The sequence below is a fragment of the Dama dama genome, chromosome 1 (genome assembly GCF_033118175.1).
Source record: "Dama dama isolate Ldn47 chromosome 1, ASM3311817v1, whole genome shotgun sequence".
In the NCBI taxonomy this organism is placed as follows: domain Eukaryota; kingdom Metazoa; phylum Chordata; class Mammalia; order Artiodactyla; family Cervidae; genus Dama; species Dama dama.
In genome coordinates, this window is record NC_083681.1 from 75,612,513 (window position 1) to 75,631,959 (window position 19,447).

General features: G+C 40.5%; 1 protein-coding gene across 1 annotated transcript in view; it reads right to left on the bottom strand.

The window, feature by feature from the left end:
• Positions 1–329: 329 nt before the first annotated feature.
• NUP160 (nucleoporin 160) overlaps positions 330–19,447 on the bottom strand; it is a 43,075-nt gene continuing 23,957 nt past the window's right edge. The window contains exons 15-36 of the mRNA XM_061153675.1: positions 19,116–19,281; positions 18,529–18,656; positions 18,276–18,436; positions 16,578–16,711; positions 15,641–15,711; positions 14,603–14,762; positions 13,958–14,027; positions 13,270–13,368; positions 12,406–12,525; positions 11,842–11,937; positions 11,653–11,747; positions 11,459–11,555; positions 11,260–11,365; positions 8,242–8,402; positions 6,969–7,029; positions 6,042–6,152; positions 5,745–5,868; positions 4,734–4,835; positions 3,978–4,119; positions 2,703–2,828; positions 2,009–2,113; positions 330–1,329 (exon numbers count right to left, since the gene is read on the bottom strand). Coding sequence (XP_061009658.1) covers positions 1,240–1,329; positions 2,009–2,113; positions 2,703–2,828; positions 3,978–4,119; positions 4,734–4,835; positions 5,745–5,868; positions 6,042–6,152; positions 6,969–7,029; positions 8,242–8,402; positions 11,260–11,365; positions 11,459–11,555; positions 11,653–11,747; positions 11,842–11,937; positions 12,406–12,525; positions 13,270–13,368; positions 13,958–14,027; positions 14,603–14,762; positions 15,641–15,711; positions 16,578–16,711; positions 18,276–18,436; positions 18,529–18,656; positions 19,116–19,281 — 2,525 coding nt within the window. The 3' untranslated portion in view covers positions 330–1,239. The remainder of the gene's footprint in view (positions 1,330–2,008; positions 2,114–2,702; positions 2,829–3,977; positions 4,120–4,733; positions 4,836–5,744; positions 5,869–6,041; positions 6,153–6,968; positions 7,030–8,241; positions 8,403–11,259; positions 11,366–11,458; positions 11,556–11,652; positions 11,748–11,841; positions 11,938–12,405; positions 12,526–13,269; positions 13,369–13,957; positions 14,028–14,602; positions 14,763–15,640; positions 15,712–16,577; positions 16,712–18,275; positions 18,437–18,528; positions 18,657–19,115; positions 19,282–19,447) is intronic.

Here is a 19,447-nt window from a genome sequence, read left to right on the forward strand (position 1 = left end):
GTAAGTGAGAAAGCTTTCTCTCGGTTATATATGTATATACAGGTCAAAATGTATTTTGTGCTACAACCGCAAGTCACACATTTATGGAGTTGGGAGGGCAAGGCCACCTGCAGCCCGTAACTGCATCAAACACTTCACATTAATCATGGTAGAGATGAAGGGAAAAAAGAACCATATACCGCAATATCTACAATAACAGTACCACAGGGAAACTCACATTGTTATTTAAAATATATAATATAAATATGATATTGACAGTATAAAAATTAAATGCTTATGAGAAACTCAAGAAAGGTCAAAGGGCATACAAGCAAGTACTATACAGATAGTTTCCTTAAAAGATAAATTTTAATATACAGAATAAAATTCAACAGTTTATTTTTTCATGTTTCCCCAAATTTGTGGCCATGAATGCCTCTAAATCTGACCAGGAGAGTTTATATTTTGGTCCAATACATTATTAGACTACCTGTATGATCAAGTCCGGCTTGATTATCATAAATCATAGCAGTTAATGGAATTTACCTGGAAAATATTATTTTTATTGATGACAAATTTTCAATTTTTTCTTAGCTAAGAGTTTATTCCACTTTAGCCTCAGAACCAGATTCAAGATATCTTCCTTAACAGCTGGTCATCATGTTGGGGTTAATCTAGGAAAATTATTTACTACTTTATTGAAGGTCATAAAAAAAAAAAAAACTCCACAATAAATAATGAAAAGAGAAAAAAAAAAAAATAATGAAAAGAGTACGCAAAATCATTAGCCTCTGTCTGCAATACAGAAAATACATGTCAGTTCTGGACCAAAATAATTCCACTGATATACAAAAAGCAATCGGGAAGAATGGAAGGATTTGCACTGACTGCTTTTGGTGGTCAGCTACAACAAATCAACAGCCCTCAGCTATTTTGGAAAGTGAAGGTGGGGTTTAATTTGCAGATAAAGAATGTCTTCGGTAGTTTAAAAAAATATAACTCTAAAAAAGCTTGTGAATCATATAAAAAAGCAGCTGTCTGAGACCAAGGTTGAAACCCAGAAACTTGTGTGTTAGCACCACCAGCAAGCACAGGTCCTGTGACTCATCTGCCCTTCTCCCCTGTGCAGAATGCAGACTGGACGGTTGTACACATCATTTATAGGTATGAAAACCGGCCCGGAGTACAGGTTTCCCGTAGGGTAAAGTCTCAAGCCCGAAGAGGCACCAAGCGGTTACAAAGCCTGGGCAACTGTTTAGGTCACAAGTTCCGACGATACAGCAAATCCCGTGTTGCCTTATCAACTTTTTGCTGGTAGTCCTCCAATTTGTCAAGTATCTTCTGGGACAGCTGCAGGGGAAAAGGAGGGAACTGTTAGAGAATAGGTCAAGGACTGAAAAAGACTACAGTTATCACTTTGATGTCACCAACCAGATGTCCCCTGATAAAGCTGTTAGCCACTGTGTTTCATTTAATCACCGTTCAGTATAGGAGTCTGCTGTGTGGCTCCATTGCTAAAACTGGACTTTTCTATTATATACAATACTCCAAACTTGTTTTCTTCATGAATTTCTAAATATGCAAATCATACCAGTATTTTTAATAAAAGCTTCATTAGCTCTCGTCCCAGGACCAGAAAGCTTATATGTGATTTAACCATTTCATAAAGGGGTGGAATTCCCTGGTGGCTCAGACGGTGGAGAGTCTGCCTGCAATCTGGGAGACCCAGGTTCAATCCCTCGGTTGGGAAGATCCCCTGGAGAAGGAAATGGCAACCCACTCCAGTATTCTTGCCTGGGAAATCTCATGGATGGAGGAGCCTGGAAGGCTACGATCCATGGGGTCACAGAGTCAGGACATGACTGAGTGACTTCACTTTCACTTTTTCATAAAGGGACTGGGCAGCATGTGACGGTCCATGAATGGCTTCGGCCCCCTCATAATCCCTGAGAACCAAAAGAGCAGGCTTTGCAGCTGCTAGTGCAAAGACTTACATAATCTAAGGTGCCTCAGGAGAGGACTTACTCACCGCGATGTTGTGACTGTTGGCAGTGTTCTCTCCCAGAGCCTGGAGAAGCTGATCAATGGCAGAGTATGGGAGCCACACCATTGGAGCCGTGGCGGACAGTGGGAACTGAAAGGAAAAATATCTACTGTTTGAAGAAAATCTGAAAAGTGGACCCTTTCTTCCGGGCGGTTACTTCCACAGGATTCAGTAACATGAAATGCTTTTTCTTTTCACAAGAAATTGTGTGTACACGCATGCACACATACGTGTGCACGTAGGTACATGATTGGACCCCTCCCCCCAACTCTTTTCAACTGGGGAACTAGGCCTTTTCTTAGCTAAATCAAATGCATATTTTATTTATTTTTAAAAATATTTATTCATTTATTTGGCTGCACCAGGTCTTAGTTGCAGCATGTGGGATCTAGTTCCCTGACCAGGAATCGAACCTGGGCCCCCTGCATTGGGAGCTCAGAGTCTTAATCACTGGGCCAGCAGGGAAGTCCCTCAAATGCATATTTTAAAATTCATGTCATCTTTTATCTTAAAGCAGGCCTAAGGCCAATTAAGGATAAACAACAAAACTCTTCTCTAAATTGTTAATGAATGACACTGTTTCCAGTCTGAAATTTAAATTCAAGTTATCTGGAAAAACCTTTGGAAAAAGAAAGTGTGATATAATACAGAATTCAAAGAAATGTGGAGACAAGCCTACCTCAATTCCAAAGTACTGATGTCCTTTTCCCAGTACAGCGTCCACATATTCTGAAACCAACTCCACAGCTTCTTCTAAAAGGTCATAGTTTAAGTACAGACGGAGCAACTCAGCTGCATCAACTTTCTGTAAAAAGTCAGTGGTCAAAAACCTTTACGTGTTTCCATCTAACCCGGGCACTGACCAAAGGATGTTGAGTGTCTGATTCCCTGGCATTTATACTTCTCTTTATAAACAGACAAACACCATGGTTTGCTTATCTTGGGATGAGGGTTGGATTCCCAAGAGCCTAGTTACCTCTGGGCACCTTGCGAGGCCCTTTCTGTTAAGTGGCCTTCTTCACCTGTTCTATAATTCTAAGACACATTTTCATTCTTTCCTACTTTGTTTTGACAGCAGTAAAAGTCAACAAAGCTTCCCAGAAATGCTGAGTACCAGAGACAATATAGTCACATTAATTCCAAGAAGAATCACCAGCTTTCAATGCTTGAATTATATTTGCATTAAACTCATGGTGACAGAGAAATGAACACAGCCTCAGTTAGGACGGTTCTCCTAACTGCCCCAATTATGCTTTCTATATTCTGATTTGATCACAATCTTAGCCATTACCAACTTAGCTGCCTTCTCTACTTTCTAACTTAAGGAAACAGATTAACTTTCTTGATTTTAAGCTTTGTATTCTTTTTTTCCTATTCTTCCCAATGTATATCAGAAACAGTAGTCCTCAAATTTAGGCATGCATCAAAACAAATTAGTACCTTGTTAAAAATGCATAGCCTGGATGTTAACTCCAGGTAATTTGATTCTGGAAGTCTTGGATGGAGCCCAAGAATCAAATATTTCAAAGAAGCCTGCCATTCAAATAATTTAATGCAGGTGGCCCAAGAACCCAATTTTGATAAAACCTGAAAGAAACACTGTTGCAGTATTTGAAAACTATTCCACCCACTCCTGTGATTTCTTGAGTAATGAATAGTAAATGCAGTGTTCCACATAAACTCTTTGTTCTAAAATAGATACTCATTGTTCACTGGGCACACCAGCACATATTAACTTAGTCACCAACCCAGGGAACTTTAAATCTCACACCCAGTACTTCATAGGGACTGAAGCAAACTGTTCTTAATGTTTTTAGCTAAGATTAAGAAGCTATAAGTATCTGTCAATATATTTCCATAAATTATCACTCTTTTTCTTTTTAATCATCTCATAAAGTTATTCAGGATGATAAAGACCAGGCTCCTACTCTCTACAAGCTAAGGTACCACTCACCTTGTAACTGTTTATTAGCCAGTTAGGCAGAGGAACTCCATGCGATAAGAGCTTGTTGATTACACAGTGATGATATAAGTTATTCTGGACTTTGTACCTTTCCAGGTAAGTTGATAATAGCCGCCAAGCTTCATCTGTAGCACTTGATAAAAAGAGAGGACTTGTGAGTTCTAGGAGACTCTTAATAGATAATTACAGTACCATTCAAAACATGTATTTACAAGGAAAACAATCTTTAGACATAACAAACTGACAATACAGCTAAATGATAACTAACATTAGCAGGGCCAATGTGACTTAGGGGTGGCATTAGAAACTAGATGACTTGGATTTTCCTATTTCCCAACAACCACATATGAACTCAACAATTCACTTTACTTATTTGTTCCAGATTTCTAAAACAAGGTAATTGGCTCAGACCCCTGTTCCCAAACCTGACCAAGCATTAGAATCATGTAGGAGTTCTGATTTAGAAGATTAGGGTGATATTTTGTAATTTGTATCTTGATAGTAATTCTGGTGTGAAATTACGGGCTGAAAAATAATGTCCAAGGACTTCATAACTGTAAAATGCTGTAATTCTAAAGTGCTAATACAAATTAAAGTGCATAATACAAATTACAGATGCAATTTAGGGAAGGGAAATGTACTGAGGGTTGTTAGAGCAGGACTCCGAAGACACTGCAGTGCGTTCGGGCAGACGTTATTGGGTGCGCTGGGGAAGGGCGTGGAGGGTAAGCCCTTGCAGGGCTGTACCTAGACTCCTTAGTGGTGATGACTGACGAGAGCTGGTTGGCTGCCAGCCAGGCCCAGGCTTCGGCTTGTGCCGCCTCTCCTCCAAACTGCAGCTTGATGCATCTGAAATGAGAATGGTTCCACCGACAGCAAATCAACTTGCTGAAATGCACACTGTTTTGCTACTAAACCTGGAGATGAGACGACAACTTTAGGTCCAATCTACTGCTGAGCTCCCTGCCGCGATACTGGCTTTCCTTCTCCTCACAGTCAGATAACTGGACGACCCACCAGGCCATTAGGAAGGGTTGAGAGATCATTTACTTACAAGAGAAAACTGATGATGAAAAAGTCTGAAAGTTTATTTCTAACTCACAACTTGACCAATATTTAGGTATGATGTAACATCAATAAGAAGTACTTTTAAACAACGTTTGTGTGGGCCAAGAGATGTCCTAAAGGAGTGAAGAGAACATACATCTCGTCTAAGTGGACACACAGGTTATCTACTGTCATGTGGGCATGTGGGCTTGGCAATGCCAGATTTAACTTCTCAAAATATGCTATAAACCAAGATGAACACCCCCCCCACCCCCTGCCACACACAAATCTAACAGTCAACTTAAAAAAAAAAAAAAAATCCAGACTACACAAAAACTTCTTTGAAGTTGGCTTATAAGATACTGGCTTAGGACTTCCCTGGTGGCCCAGTGGCTAAGACTCTGCACTCATAATGCAGGGGGCCCCAGCTCAAGCCCTGGTCAGGGAAACAGATCCCACATGCTGCAACTAAAAAATCCTGTATGCTGCAATGAAGACTGAAGATCCCACATGCTACAATTAAGACCTAGTGCAGCCAAATAAATACATGACTATTAAAAAAAAAAAAAAAGATACTGGCTTGTGTGATGACTGCTTCATACTAAGCAGCAGTGAAGTAAATAGAAAATTAAGAATATTTCAGAAATTTAAGACTAGAAAATTAGACTGTGTTAGGAAATTAAGACTATAGAAAAGCAATTTTATACATACTTGAAAGCAAGTCCTTCAAAGACTGGCGTTAAGGGAAGCTTAAAAGTCTGACACAGTGATATGGCAGTGTCAAAAAGGCCAGCCTGAACCAAGAGAGTGACCATCTCCTCTGCAGATGAACTTCCTGTGGAAGCAGAGAAAGCTATTCAGTGTGACCAATGCGACACGCAAATGAACGGAACCCAAAGACCACGCCCTTGGTGAATGCCCAGGATAGCGACGGCACGCTCCACACCCGCGTGGCACACTACGTCTGCGGCCCGGTCCCAGCACCTGCTGCGGGTGCCCAATGCCCACCTGCGACCGCGACCGCCGCGGGGTCGTGCTGAGCCAGGGTGAGGCGAATGCGGGCCAAGGAACACTCTTTCTCCAGATCTTCCAGTTCCAGGATTTCAATCTGTCTATTTGCTGTAAGCCAAAGGAAAACACTGTCAATTCCCAAAGCACAAAGGAAGTGCCTGTTGGACAAACGCAACCGGCCAGTTTCCACTAAACACCAAGTCACTTTCAGTTTAATTTTAAGAAGATGGGGTGAAAACAAGGGGCTCAATAAAACAAATAACCCTGCTTCACTCTAGAGCCGAGTCAAGTCAAAGTACTCTTAATAACAGCTTCAAGGAGGCACTTGCAAGGCATTTTACATATAATTTCAATTAACTCTTACAACTGTGAAATACTGTCATCTTTATCAGTAAGGAAAATGCCCAAAGTGAGAGGCAGAATTAAAACCAAGTGTGTCCAACTCTAGAGCCCAGGCTCTTTAAGGAAGGAAATCATGATCCAAGACTGCGCTCCCACTGCAGGGGATGGGGGTTCAACCCCTGGTTGGGTAACTCAGAGACTACATGCCTCGAGGCACCGTCACGAAAAAAAGGAAAAAAAGAGAAAGGAAATCATGCCTGTACAGAGACACTAAAGGAACCTAATTTAAAAAAAGTATACTAAGCTGACTTGAACACAACAAGCAACAAACATACACACACTCTTTTTTAAGGATTTTCATTTCACACACAGGCATACAAAGTTTTCGAAGGTCAACCAGACAGAATACTGATAAGAAACTTTACCATATTTTAACAAAGTAACTACCATACATATATAATATACTATAATATGATTGTTCATACTATAATAAGTACTGTATAAAAAACAAGTAAATATAAATACAACTAGTGTAACAGTTAAGTGCCACTCAGCCAAGGTCGGCCTGGATCCCCGACTCACTCGGGGCAGCTGTGCATTCTCCATCATGGTTCCTCTTAGGGGATGCTCCAGGGCGATCATACTGAAAGGACCAAACAAGAGATTTAACTGTGAAAAATCAGTATTTATTTTAACATCATTAGCTATGACCCAGGGCTTTCCTGCTTAAATTCTCTCAGTGTAAACTATGTCTATTTCAACTAGCACAGCTCTTCCCACGAAGTTACAGGAACTTCCAGACAAAGAAACTCGGCTCACTTAGCTAAAATTTTACTGAGTCCAAAGACACTGATTTGATGTCCATATAAACTACCTGACTTTCCTTGGTTTACAAAATTACATTCTCCACTCATAACCCTGGAAAACAGAACAGTATATGCAGGAACTATACAAATAGCTGGGAGTACCCCATCAGCATGACAAGAGAAACTCAAGGTTCACCACCTTTAAAACAGTAACAATACATTCAATTAACAAAAACGAATGAACTAAAAACAGCTAGCATTTACTGAGCACTTTTCTGCAGGCCAGGCACTGTCAGTATTCTATGCAATCTTATGCGGGTTACCTCATTTAATACCCAAATAATCCTATAAGGTAGATATTATTATCATCATCATTCCCATTTTATGCAAGAGGCTAACTGGACAATAAAAGATATAGTAATTTGCCTGAAGTTTGGTTGTCTAATTCCAAAACCACTCTGTAATACTTATTCAGAGAACTGATGATTTTGAACTGTGGTGCTGGAGAAGACTCTCGAGAGTCCCTTGGACGGCAGGGAGAGCAAACCAGTCAATCCTAAAGGAAAGCGACCCTGAATATTCATTGGAAGGACTGATGCTGAAGTTGAAGCTCCAATACTTTGGCCACCTGATACAAAGAGCTGACTCATTGGAAAAGACCCTGATGCTGGGAGAGAGAGAAGGCGGGAGGAGAAGAGGACAACAGAGGATGAGATGGTTGGATGGCATCACCGACTCAGTGGACATGAATTTGAGCAAACTCTGGGAGATAGTAAAGGACAGAGGAGCCTGGCAGTCCGCAGTCCATGGGATTGCAAAAAGTCCGACATGACTTAGCAACTAAACAATACTTATTCCTATAGTAATTCTGAACTTGGAAACCAAAGCGGGTAGTAACATAAAACAAACGAATCGCTGCAAAAATAGATTAAGTTCACAAATATCCCAGTGGAAGTTTCAAATGAAATGAAGCAAAATGAGGTATTTTCAAAGGACCAAACAAAATAAGTTAAATGATTCCCAAATTCCAGGATACAAAGTTTTCATACCACTGCACCAGATGCTGGCTGAACAATCCACGCGTATTCTGGGCGAATAAGTCGTAAGCAATTAATAGCAGCCAGGTAACAGTTGCCTTGCTTCTCAAGTCCCCGGATAGTTCGAACCTCTCTGCCAAGACGCATTCCATACTCAAACATCACTGTGCCAGCTATGAGGCAATAACAGATATGAGGATTTCAAAAATGCGTCTCTTTAGAGATACAGAGAAAATCTGTCACACTTACCAAATGTTAAAATTAAAAAAAAAAAAAATCAAGTTTAACTTAAAACAACAAAAAAATCACGTGTTGCTAAGAATGTGGAAAAATTGGAACCCTTGTATTGTGCTGGAAGGAATATAAATTGGTATAGCCACTAAGGAAAACAGTTCTTCAAAAAATCAGAATTACTTTATAATTCACCAATTCTACTTTTGGGTGTATAAACCACCCCCTCCCCCCCCAAAAAATAAACTGAAAGCAGAGTCTTAAAGAATTATCTGTACATCCCTGTTCATTGCAGTGTTATTCATAACAAACAAAAGATGGAAACATCCTAGGTTCCATCAAAATTGTTATCAATACATCCATACAATAGAGTATCATAAATTCTGATGGATGCTACAACATGGATGAACCGTGAAGACATTATGCTAAGTGAAATACGCCAGTCATAAAAAGTCAGATGCTAGAGGATTCTGGTAGCCAAATCTGTTGACAGAGTGGAATGGTGGCTGCCAGGAGATGGGGAAGGAGGGAATGAGAAGCTGGTGTTTAAGGAGTATGGCTTCCGTTTGGCAAGGTGAGAAGAATTCTGGACATTGGCTACACAGTCATGTGAGGGTGCTTACACTACTAAACCTGTAAAATGGTTCAGACAGTAGTTTATGTTACATGTACTTCACAACCCCCAAGAAAGGCAGGGAAAAAAAACGTTCTGCAAACATCTAAAATGTTTGAAGTTTAGATACTACATACCCGGGTAGCACAGAACACCAGCTCGGAGAAACAGTTTCAGTTCTGTGGCCACCTGTGCCCACCCAGGATCTGAGTGTCTGTTCAAGGTCATAAACTCTTCTTTTTTTTCGGTTGAGTCGCATGGCATGTGGGATCTTTGCTCCCTGACCAGGGACTGAACATGCGTCCCCTGTGTTGGAAGCTCGGAGTCTTAACCCCTGGATTGCCAGGGAAGACCCCCAAGATCATACTCTCATCGCTATTCTGAGACAGCATGGGGCGCCAGAAACTAAACAGATTTTAAAATTCTCTTTCAGTTTTCACACCAAATCAAACTCTTTTTTCATCCCAATAAATACTTTTGACGTTTTTGTCAGAAAGACAGCCTTGCTCCAGAAAGATCTGAACGTTAATCCAGCTAAACTGGTCTTAATCAGGTCGATGGATGCTGTCATTGTGAAAGCAGTGAGACATCTTGAATTGTCTATTCTGCCTTCCTTGTATTATTCAAAGAACACGCAAAAACATTTTACCATTAGTAATATTAAGAGCATGCCTATGAACTATCTCCATCTATTCTTTCCAATGAAAATCAATAAGAAATCTAAAAAAAATTCCTGAGTGAAAACAGTATTAAAAAGGTTAGTGGTTCCAAAGTGTAACCACAATGATTATCTTGTAAAATATGATCTTAAAACAGACATGTAATCCCTTAATTTTAGCCAACCTGATAAAAGATCTCATTGTCGTCAAATAAATCCAAATTCAGAAACATTCTACAGAAATGATTGGCCCGTTCTCTTTGAACATATCAGTGTCATCAAAGGCAAAGTAGGGCTGAAAGAATGCTCCAGATTAAAGGCGACTAAACCGACAGGACAATTAAATTCAAGACATGATCCCAGATCAGGGGGTGAGGACAGTAAGAGGGAAATGTACTATTAAAAAAAATCACCATGTTTGGCAATATTTAAATATGAATAGCACGTCAGATAAGAGCACTACATCTACATTTAGTTCACAAAATTAATTATTTTCTCAATTTGCGGTTATATAAGAAAATGTCCTGGAAATGCATATGAGGTGTTTATGCATTGAGTCATAATGTCCATAACTTAGTCTCTAAAGGATCAGCAAAAGTAAGAGAAAAGAAAGGTCAAAGGCTTCCTTGGTGGCTCATTGCTAGAGAATCTGCCTGCCAATGAAGGAGACATGGGTTCGATCCCCGGTCTGGGAAGATCCCACAAGCCATAGAGCAATTCGAAGCCCAACCACTGAGCCCGTGTGCCCAAAAGCCTGTGCTCCTCAACAGTGAGACGCACTGAGAAGCCCAAACCCTGCGGTCGGAGCGTGTCCGCTGCTCACCATGACTACAGAAAATCGGAAGGCTCAGCACAACCAAAAATCAATCAACCAGCAAATCAACAACAGCAACAACAAAGCAGAAAGAAAGGCCAAAGGCAAAGCTGCACCGGAACTGAAAACCAGCCCTAAGACTCAAGGCGCCTTTAGCGAAACAAAGCTTCTTTGAAAATCAGATGAGGGGACTCTTTACCCCTTCTCAGTGCCTATGTTGAGAGTTTGTACTTTCTTTCTCTTTAATAAATCCTATTCACTTGCTGCTAAAAAAAAAAAAGAAAAAAAAAAAGAAAATCAGATGAAAGATACGCACAGAATGCCATCTCAATGGCAATGTTTTAAGAATGTTCTAAGATAGGAGAAATATCTTTTTTTTTTTGCTGCACCGACCAGCTTACGGGGATCTTGGTTCCCTGACCAGGGATTGAACCCGGGCCCTTTGCAGTGAAAGTATGGAGTCCTAATGCCCACTGGACTGCCAGGGAATTCTGGCAGCGAAGTGTCTGTCTCTAAGGCCAACAGGTAATCTACAAAGAGGTGAAGCAAATCTTGAATTTAAACATAAGTTCCCCAAATGCTTATAGAGAACACTTGTCCAGTGGTAAAAATAAGGTAAAAATTACATAAGTCAAACAGATAATCTTTTTTTGTAATGCATGAAACAACTGATTAGGTTGCCTCCCACAAAGATGACATGCTTCAAGTGCTCACCCTTCCGGTAATTGTGACGATAAATGTGAAAGGCATACAGAAGCTCATAGTAATTGTGAGTCATGAGGTCCACAGCTCTTGCCCGTGATTCAATTATTCCCACCACCTAGAGGAGGGGAAGCAGTCAGATATCAACGTTAACAGCCATCATGACAACCACCAGAATTGTGTCCAGCCATCAGTGGATAAATAAGATGACCTCATTATGCAGATTCACATAGGGAAACTCCACGAGATCCTGAAGTTGGGAGCGTTCACAGAGAACTACCACCAGCTGCCGCAGACAATCCAACTGCCTAGAAGGAAAGAAAGGGATACGCATGTACATTTTCCTTGTGGATTACACAGGGCTGGTAAACTGCCTCCTCTAAATAAGATCATGGGTTTGCTTACCTGCTGGAGTCAGGGATTTGGGTTAAGGCTTCATAGGCTTGGCTATTGTGACCTAGATCCAAATGATGTTTGAAAATGCATGTCCTTAATGTGGCCTGAGCGTCAAATACGGGGAAACAAGAACAGAAGTTAAGATACCACACCCATGATAAAGCTCAGGGTAACAAACAGAATACAGTTAGTCCTCACCTGACTTTTCCAGTCATCACCTGCTTCAGTTATTGCTGATGTGGCCAACTGAATAACCAGTTCAGGCAAACCTACGACATCCAGCAGACGCAAAACCTAGGGAGAAATGTAAGAGCACTTCAGATGGAAATGTAATTTATTTCATTTCATGTTTTGGCTTCAGTGCTTAAGAGTCCACCTGCCAATGCAGAAGACAGATTGGATCCCTGGCCCAGGAAGACCCCACATGCAACTAAGCTCGTGAGGCACAACCATTGAGCCTGCGCCCCAGGGCCTGTGCTCTGAACGAGAGAAGCCGCTGCAGTGAGAAGTCCGAGCCCGACAAGTAGAGCAGCCACTGCTCGATGCAGCTGCAGAAAGCCTGTGAGCAGCTACGAGGCCCCAGGGGCGTCAAAAGTAAACGATGCTGCGTATAGTTCTTGAGCTATATGGTAGGTCCTTGCTGTTCACCCATTTTATATGTAATGTGTATATGTTAATCCCAAACTCTCCTGTGTCTGCCTCCCCGCCCCTATTACTTTTTTTACCCAGGGTGCTGTAAGAAGGACCAAACCACGCCAGCACCTTATCATAATACTGCAGCCGGGGGGCGGCCACAGTCTCTCCATCCTCTGAACGGACCAAGCGGTCTAAGAACTCCTCTTTGCCCACTTCGGACGCTGCCTGGCAGAAACATTCCAGAGCCTGGAGGAACAGAAGGAGATAAAGTGACTATAATAGACTGCTCCACTTCCAGATACTATGAGCCAAGAGTTCTTGTACCGAGGAAAGCAAAAAAAAAAAAAAGGAAAGAAAATTATTTAAGTAAGTAATTATTAAGGAAGTAAATGACTGCATTTACTGTTTGTTTTATCTAAACTCTCTCTGATGCACTATTTAATATTTTCTTTAATTTATCTACTTTTTAACTTAAATGCTGCTAATTAGAAAGCAAACTTTAAGAAGATATTTGGTGGATACCTATGATACAGCAACTATAGCACCATGTTAATTTTTGTAGAATCTGAGTGGGGGATTTAGTATGAAAGTCTTTGGACTTTTCTTTATCTCTGAAAGTTTACATAATAGGATGTCAGGAAAAAAATCAGAAATGTAAACTACCATAATGGGAAAAAAACCAGCATAAAAAAACATGCTATAAAAACAATGTAACTGAGAAATAGTTTAGTCACAAAAACACATCCCTAAAAGCTCTACACAGGGGCAGGAGGGTTTTAAAGTATTCTTCTTCATATTTTCCTGTGTCCTAAATAACCTGTAAAGCACATGAAGCTAAACGGTCCCTACAGGCAGATCACGCCCCTTACTGGCACTATCAGTCTTCTTCATCCTTCTCTGGACGATTCTACGCCTCCAATCCCCTCCCTGAGATGGAAACTGAGTGTCCTCCTTGCACTAAAGTTTGCTCATCTTTCAAGTGCAGTTTACCTTCTGTCCCTCTCCCGTGACCAGGTAACACCGTGCCAGCATAAATCGGCAGGAACCAACGTTGACTTGACACCAGGGGTGCAGCAACTGAATATAATCCTTAAAGGCAAAAGAGATGGTTTCCGATTAGAGAATAAATATCCCTTAAGGAGATATTCATTTCCATGTTCTTCAGAGGGAGAGAAGATAGTGGTCATTCAACACAAAAGCAGTATTTTCAGAAAGCATCTGAAGGTTAAAACCAAATCCTGTTAACCCCGTTCTTAAACTATTAATACGTTATTAGACACTTTAAGAAAACAAACAGGACCCTAATAACACTATCACATGAAAACAAACACAAACTTTCCATCTTTGGCAATTTTCCAACTTTTGGTATTTACTGGCTCAATGGACTAGATTCCAGTGAAGGATTTATACGAAGACAATTATATGTTTTCTTTCTATGAAGAGAAGCCAATAGAGAGAATTAACAAAAAAGTACTTTATAAAACACTGTGTTAGGAATGATACTGCCAAGAATGAAGTAAAGAAAATCTCTCTGGTGTATGTTTCCGTGTAATCCAGTGTAAATTACTGTGGGTCTTATCAGCCTAATTAAAATGCAGGAAACATTTACAAAAAAAAAAGTTCTAGAAATCCCATTCTTTACAAGAATAACTGTCCTGAAATGGTCAACGGTACTCACCTGCAATTGTACATACTGACAATTTCCCATCAAACATTCTAGAAAGAGACAGCCAGGATTGCTAGGCCATCTAATCATTGGTTAAGGAGATTCTTTACTGGGCATCTAAGCTCAATGAAATGGCTTACTGTTTAAAAAGAAGGTAAAGAGGAGGTGGCACAGCAGATGCTCTTCCTGCGTAACTGTGCAGCTTTAACACCAGACACACACGGTGGGGAGGCTGCGTACTGGGGGCCTGGTCACCTAGGTTAGCATGCAGCTACCAACGAACCGAAGCATGGGCTTCACGCCTCGGTGGTCACTTCTAATTTTAGCTAGTGTATTGCCCAAGCATACTAGCCAATGATACTCAGTACCCAACACAGGGCTTGGGATACAAAACCATTCAATATCTGATAAACGCATGTTTTAAAAGCGATCTAGGTATTAACTGTGTGTGCACCAATAAAATCTGGCTCAACCCCTGAGCAAAAAAACAAATTAAAAAAAAGGGGATACCTGAAAATAACTATCATTTCTTATTGGGATGGGGGGGTAAACATCCAACCTCATTAAAATTTTTCATTACACCGGCAGACTATTCCTGAATCTTAGACTATTTGGATAGGAAAAAACCTTCCAATTAGCTTTTAAATGAAAGGATACAAGAGCTGCAATAAATAATTGGTAACTGCGGTGATCATCTCTGGCCAGTTCAATCCAGTTTGGCTTAGAGGTGCCTTTGGTTGAGAGAACAGATGAGATATAATGTGTTTTCTTGCAACTTCTTGGAAGAATAATTCCACAATTGTCTGAGGGCTAGACACTTAAAAATAAAAAGTTTTAACAGTCACCAACTTGTGACAGATGTATAAATTTTCAATTAAGACAGCCTACCAATTCATTTTACACCTGTAACAAAGGACATTTGTTATTTAAAAACATAAAATGCATCACTGGTATAATCAATGGCAATATAAATAAAAGCAATCTATAAACTATGAAGTACTATATAAATGCAATAAAAAACCCACCAAATAAACATGACAGTCATGCTATTTCTCTAGAAGTGCTTCCAATATAGTCCTAAGATTCTAAATTTTATACCAAAACACAAAATAAATTCTCCAGAATGGTTCTCAAGCATGAGAGAGGATTCCTTTTGCATATTTGTTGATGAAGACAAGATTATAAAAGTCATATGATTAATCACTGGAGTGTCAGTATAGAATGGAAAAGCGCTTGTACATATGTATATGCGTGTGTGTGTGTACATATATATATGGCTTCCCAGGTGGCTCAGTGGTAGAGAATCCACCTGCCAATACCAGAGAGATGGGTTCAATCCCTGGGTTGGGAAGATCCCCTGGAGAAGGGAATGACAACCTACTCTTAATAGTCTTGCCCGGGAAATCCCAGGGACAGAGGAGCCTGGGGGGCTACAGCCCATGGGGTCACAAAGAGTCGGACACGACCGAGCACACACACATGCGAATATGTTCAGGCAACACCCTTCATTTATGTCTGACCCGATACTACTTGTCACAACCGGAGAGGTCTCAGGACACAGCGTGCTTACACCCTCTCAGACGGAAAGCACAGGCGAGGCACCTTTTCTGAAGCAAAGGTGGCAAAAGACCACTTTAATGAACACGCAATAAAGGCCAAACTTAAAGTCAAATGCATGCACAGTCCAATCCTTACCGAACTTATTTGCCGTTAAAGCACCAGAGTCAGTCAGTTCCAGTACTGATAAATGTTGAAGATTAGACTCCCTGTGAGGAAAGGGGAAAAAAACAAAAAAGTTCAATATATTTTCCTATGCAAACATTACTTCAACAAGTTAGCCGATTAAAACACTGTCAATTTCACTAAGAAATTACACGTGAGAGCTGCACTGAAAGCACAAAATGCCTGGAAAACGAGCTGCGGCTTAGACTGCGGCCCATCGTGTGACCCAGTGATCCTCCAAGGAGAAGCCAGCAGGAGTTCCTCAGGCCTCCACGCCACGAAAAGCCTTCCCTCGCCAGAAAACAAAGTGGCTTATCTAACTGAAACGTGAGTCTTTTAGGTACACATTAAATCTTCTTTCTTATTTTGGTTGTAAAGAATCTCAGTCTACTCTTAATAATTAGCATATTTTTGTGTGTGGCCTAACTTTCTCTGTGACCTCATCTTTAAAAAAATAAATTTGTTTTTAACTGAAGGATAATTGCTTTACAATATTGTGCTGGTCTCTGCCACATGTCAACGTGAATCAGCCACAGGTATACAAACATCCCCTCCCTCCCACTTCTCACCCCACCCCACCCCCGAGGTCGTCACCGAGCAGCGGGCTGGGCCCCCTGAGTCATATGGCAAATTGACCTCATCTTCTTACTTTGCTTTCCACAGGGTTTGTCTTTACATTATTCATACACACATATGATAATACATATTTATTGCTTTCATTCTTTTTTATATTATTTTCATTCTTATAACTTGCCTTTAACCTTTAGAAAATGGAGTTATCTAAAAGCTCTGAATTTTAAAAGCATATAATGCTACAGCATAATATTTAATTTGCTTTTCTATCAGACAATGGAAAAAAATCATTAAACTCACAATTTATTTTTAAAATAATCAGAACACTGAAACTCACAACGTGTCAACTGGAACATCAGTTGCCAAGCACTGACTTCCCCACTTAATGAGGTAATAAGACAAGAGTAGGGGAGCTGTTCGATGCAGTAGGTCTTGCTGGGCTTGAAAGAGCTGGCCAGCTCCCAAGATCACCTATATGTCATGGGTGGGTGGGTGAGACAGTAAATAGCATTTAGTAATGATAACCCTTAGGTTCAGGTGGCGGTAAAATAACAAACACAGTTACAAAGGGCATACATAAAGGCAACACACCTATTACATTTTGGGGTAGCAGGCAGCAAAAGGATCTACCCACTTAACAGTACAAAATAATAAAAAAGAGCTCACCAGGTCACAGGAGCTGATGGTGAAACAGAAAACAGTAACAGAGAGCTTAACTTTCACCAAATTTGTAGGTTCAGGACTCAAGAAGAGGAACAGGGAAATCTAAGACATTTCTTAATCTTCTGGTTTTGGGTAAAAATAAGTATGAGCATTAGAGGAAAACCTGACAAGAATATCAGTAGCCTTAAAAATGTGTGTCACTTTGGGACTCCCTGTTGGGCTGGTGGTTAAGACTCCACGCTTCTACTCTAGGGGCATGGGTTCAATTCCTGGTCAGGAAACAGACCCCACAGGTACCTGCTATGACTGGATGCAGCCAAATAAATAAATATTAAAATACAATACAAACTCAAAAAACGAAACAAAACAAAAAACAGAACCACAAGGGGAATTCCGTGGGGGTCCAGTGGCTGGGACTTGGGCTTCTACTGCCAAAGCCTGGCTTCAATCCCTGCTCAAGTAACTAAGATCCCACGAGCTGTGAGGCTAACAGACAACTTTCAGGAAAGGGTCCTGCTTCTCCTTGGTGGTCCTGAACCGATCATCTTCTGGAATGTTTTCTCCTTATCTTCTCCTTATCTCCTTACCTTCTCCTTATCTCCTTATCTTTACCTGAAACTTCGCCATTAGCCATGTACTTGAGTTAATAAATTCAAATTTAAAAAGTATAAATACCCCCAGGAGCTCCAAAGGGCATTCAGTTATTTATATGTTAATATGAATTAGTTTAATCAGATTGCTTCCTTGTCAGGCTCAGATGAGTGAGATAAACAGGCCTTCTGATGGTGGGCAGAAAGGTCAACTTTGGAATGTGAAACATTCAAGGTGGGGAGGAGGGGGAGAGACAAGGACAGCAGTCTGGCAACAAGAGCCTGGTGGCTTCAAAGACTAGGATGGAAACGGAGGCACAGAATGGAGCTGGGAGGACCCCAAAACACACTCTGCAACTTCAAAACTGCTTAGGGTAAATCCTGTACAGTAGAAGTAGAGAAGGTCTTTTTCTCTTTCTTCCTCTCTCTTCCATCCTAAATGGTACCCTGGGATCACAGCCAGAGGTGTACTAATAATACGACATTTTGGTAGAACCATCCTGGAAAATTATCCCACCATTATATACACAAAGGTTAAGAGTAAAACACCCTGCTTCATATACATTCTTTTTTTTTTCATATACATTCTTAATCTGCAATTTTAGGCTCACTCATTCTTAAATCAACACGTATTCGCAGAGGACCTTCGAAGGGCCGAGCACGTGGGACAGAGGAGTAGACAAAGACAGGCGTCCCTGTGCTCTCAGAGCTGATGTTCTGATGTGCCTGCAGGTCAAGACGAGGTTTCAGATTTTACAAGCTTTCCCTCAAGTGTTACTTACAGCATCTCCTAGCCTCATTAGCAGCTGCTGTAAGATCAAAAGGTCTCGGCAGATGAGGAAGCGCGTGCTGGCGATTTTACACACACTTCTGCACACGATATGCCCCGCTGTGCTACTACCGTAGAGCTGAGAAAGATTCATTCGAATATTCAAAGGCTGAGCTGTGAATTAAAAAATAATAATAATTAAAAAAATTTAACTGTATTATTGTTTTCTCTAAATCAAAAGGTGTATTTGTTGCTTTGTCATTTACCTGGATTGAATCCCTTTTCCATTTCTACTTCTGTTTCATAATCCATTTCCCGTATTAGAAGTCCAATGGCATGGATCGGGTTCCTAATCTCCTGTAGTTTACTACAAATATCCTCCATCACATTGTCTCTATAAGGAAGTTAGAAAACTATTACTTCTGAGAATGTATATGATAGATTCTTTACGCCCTATAAAGTAAATGCCCTATGAAACAGGAAAACCAGCCATATAATACAGGAGTGAAGTAATCACTCTGGTATACAAGATACTTTCATGCCATGTAGCAAATTTCCCTTCATTTTTTCCAGAAATGACAGGCAAAATGTATCAGAGAAAATAAGTTTACATTTTAGAATTTACAGCTCAGTTCATAGCTAATAGCTAGACCATAATTCATGAGTCTGTTTCCAGGCTTGAATTCATGTGTTAGCTTTTCTGTTTAAAAGCTGAAATAGCTACTTAGAATCATGGCAACTCACTTTAAGTCACTACTTTGTACATATCTGAATGTACATTTAAACCTGATATTGACACTAAGAATTGCTAAATTTCCATTAGGAAATGGACTTTACCCTAAATTCTCCTTACACATCAATAGTGATCAAATCTTCCAGAATCTGTTCCGCAGCCTTTTCTGGAGACTGTAGGTTGTAACAGCTCATTTCCATCATTACTGACATATCCATAGTTACTGACTCTCCAATCAGCCGAAGGCATTTTATGAGACACATGACATCCCGAGCAACATCCACGTCTGTAAGAGAAAGGTGACGTTCATGTCTCAGGTCAATGAAGAGCTGCTAGTTAATACTATACTAAAAAAATTATTAATAATAAATGACAGGTAGCTATCTGAAGTCTTGGAGATGCTTAGGCCTCTTCAGCTTTTTAAAAAATGTAGAATGAGGTACACTGACCAG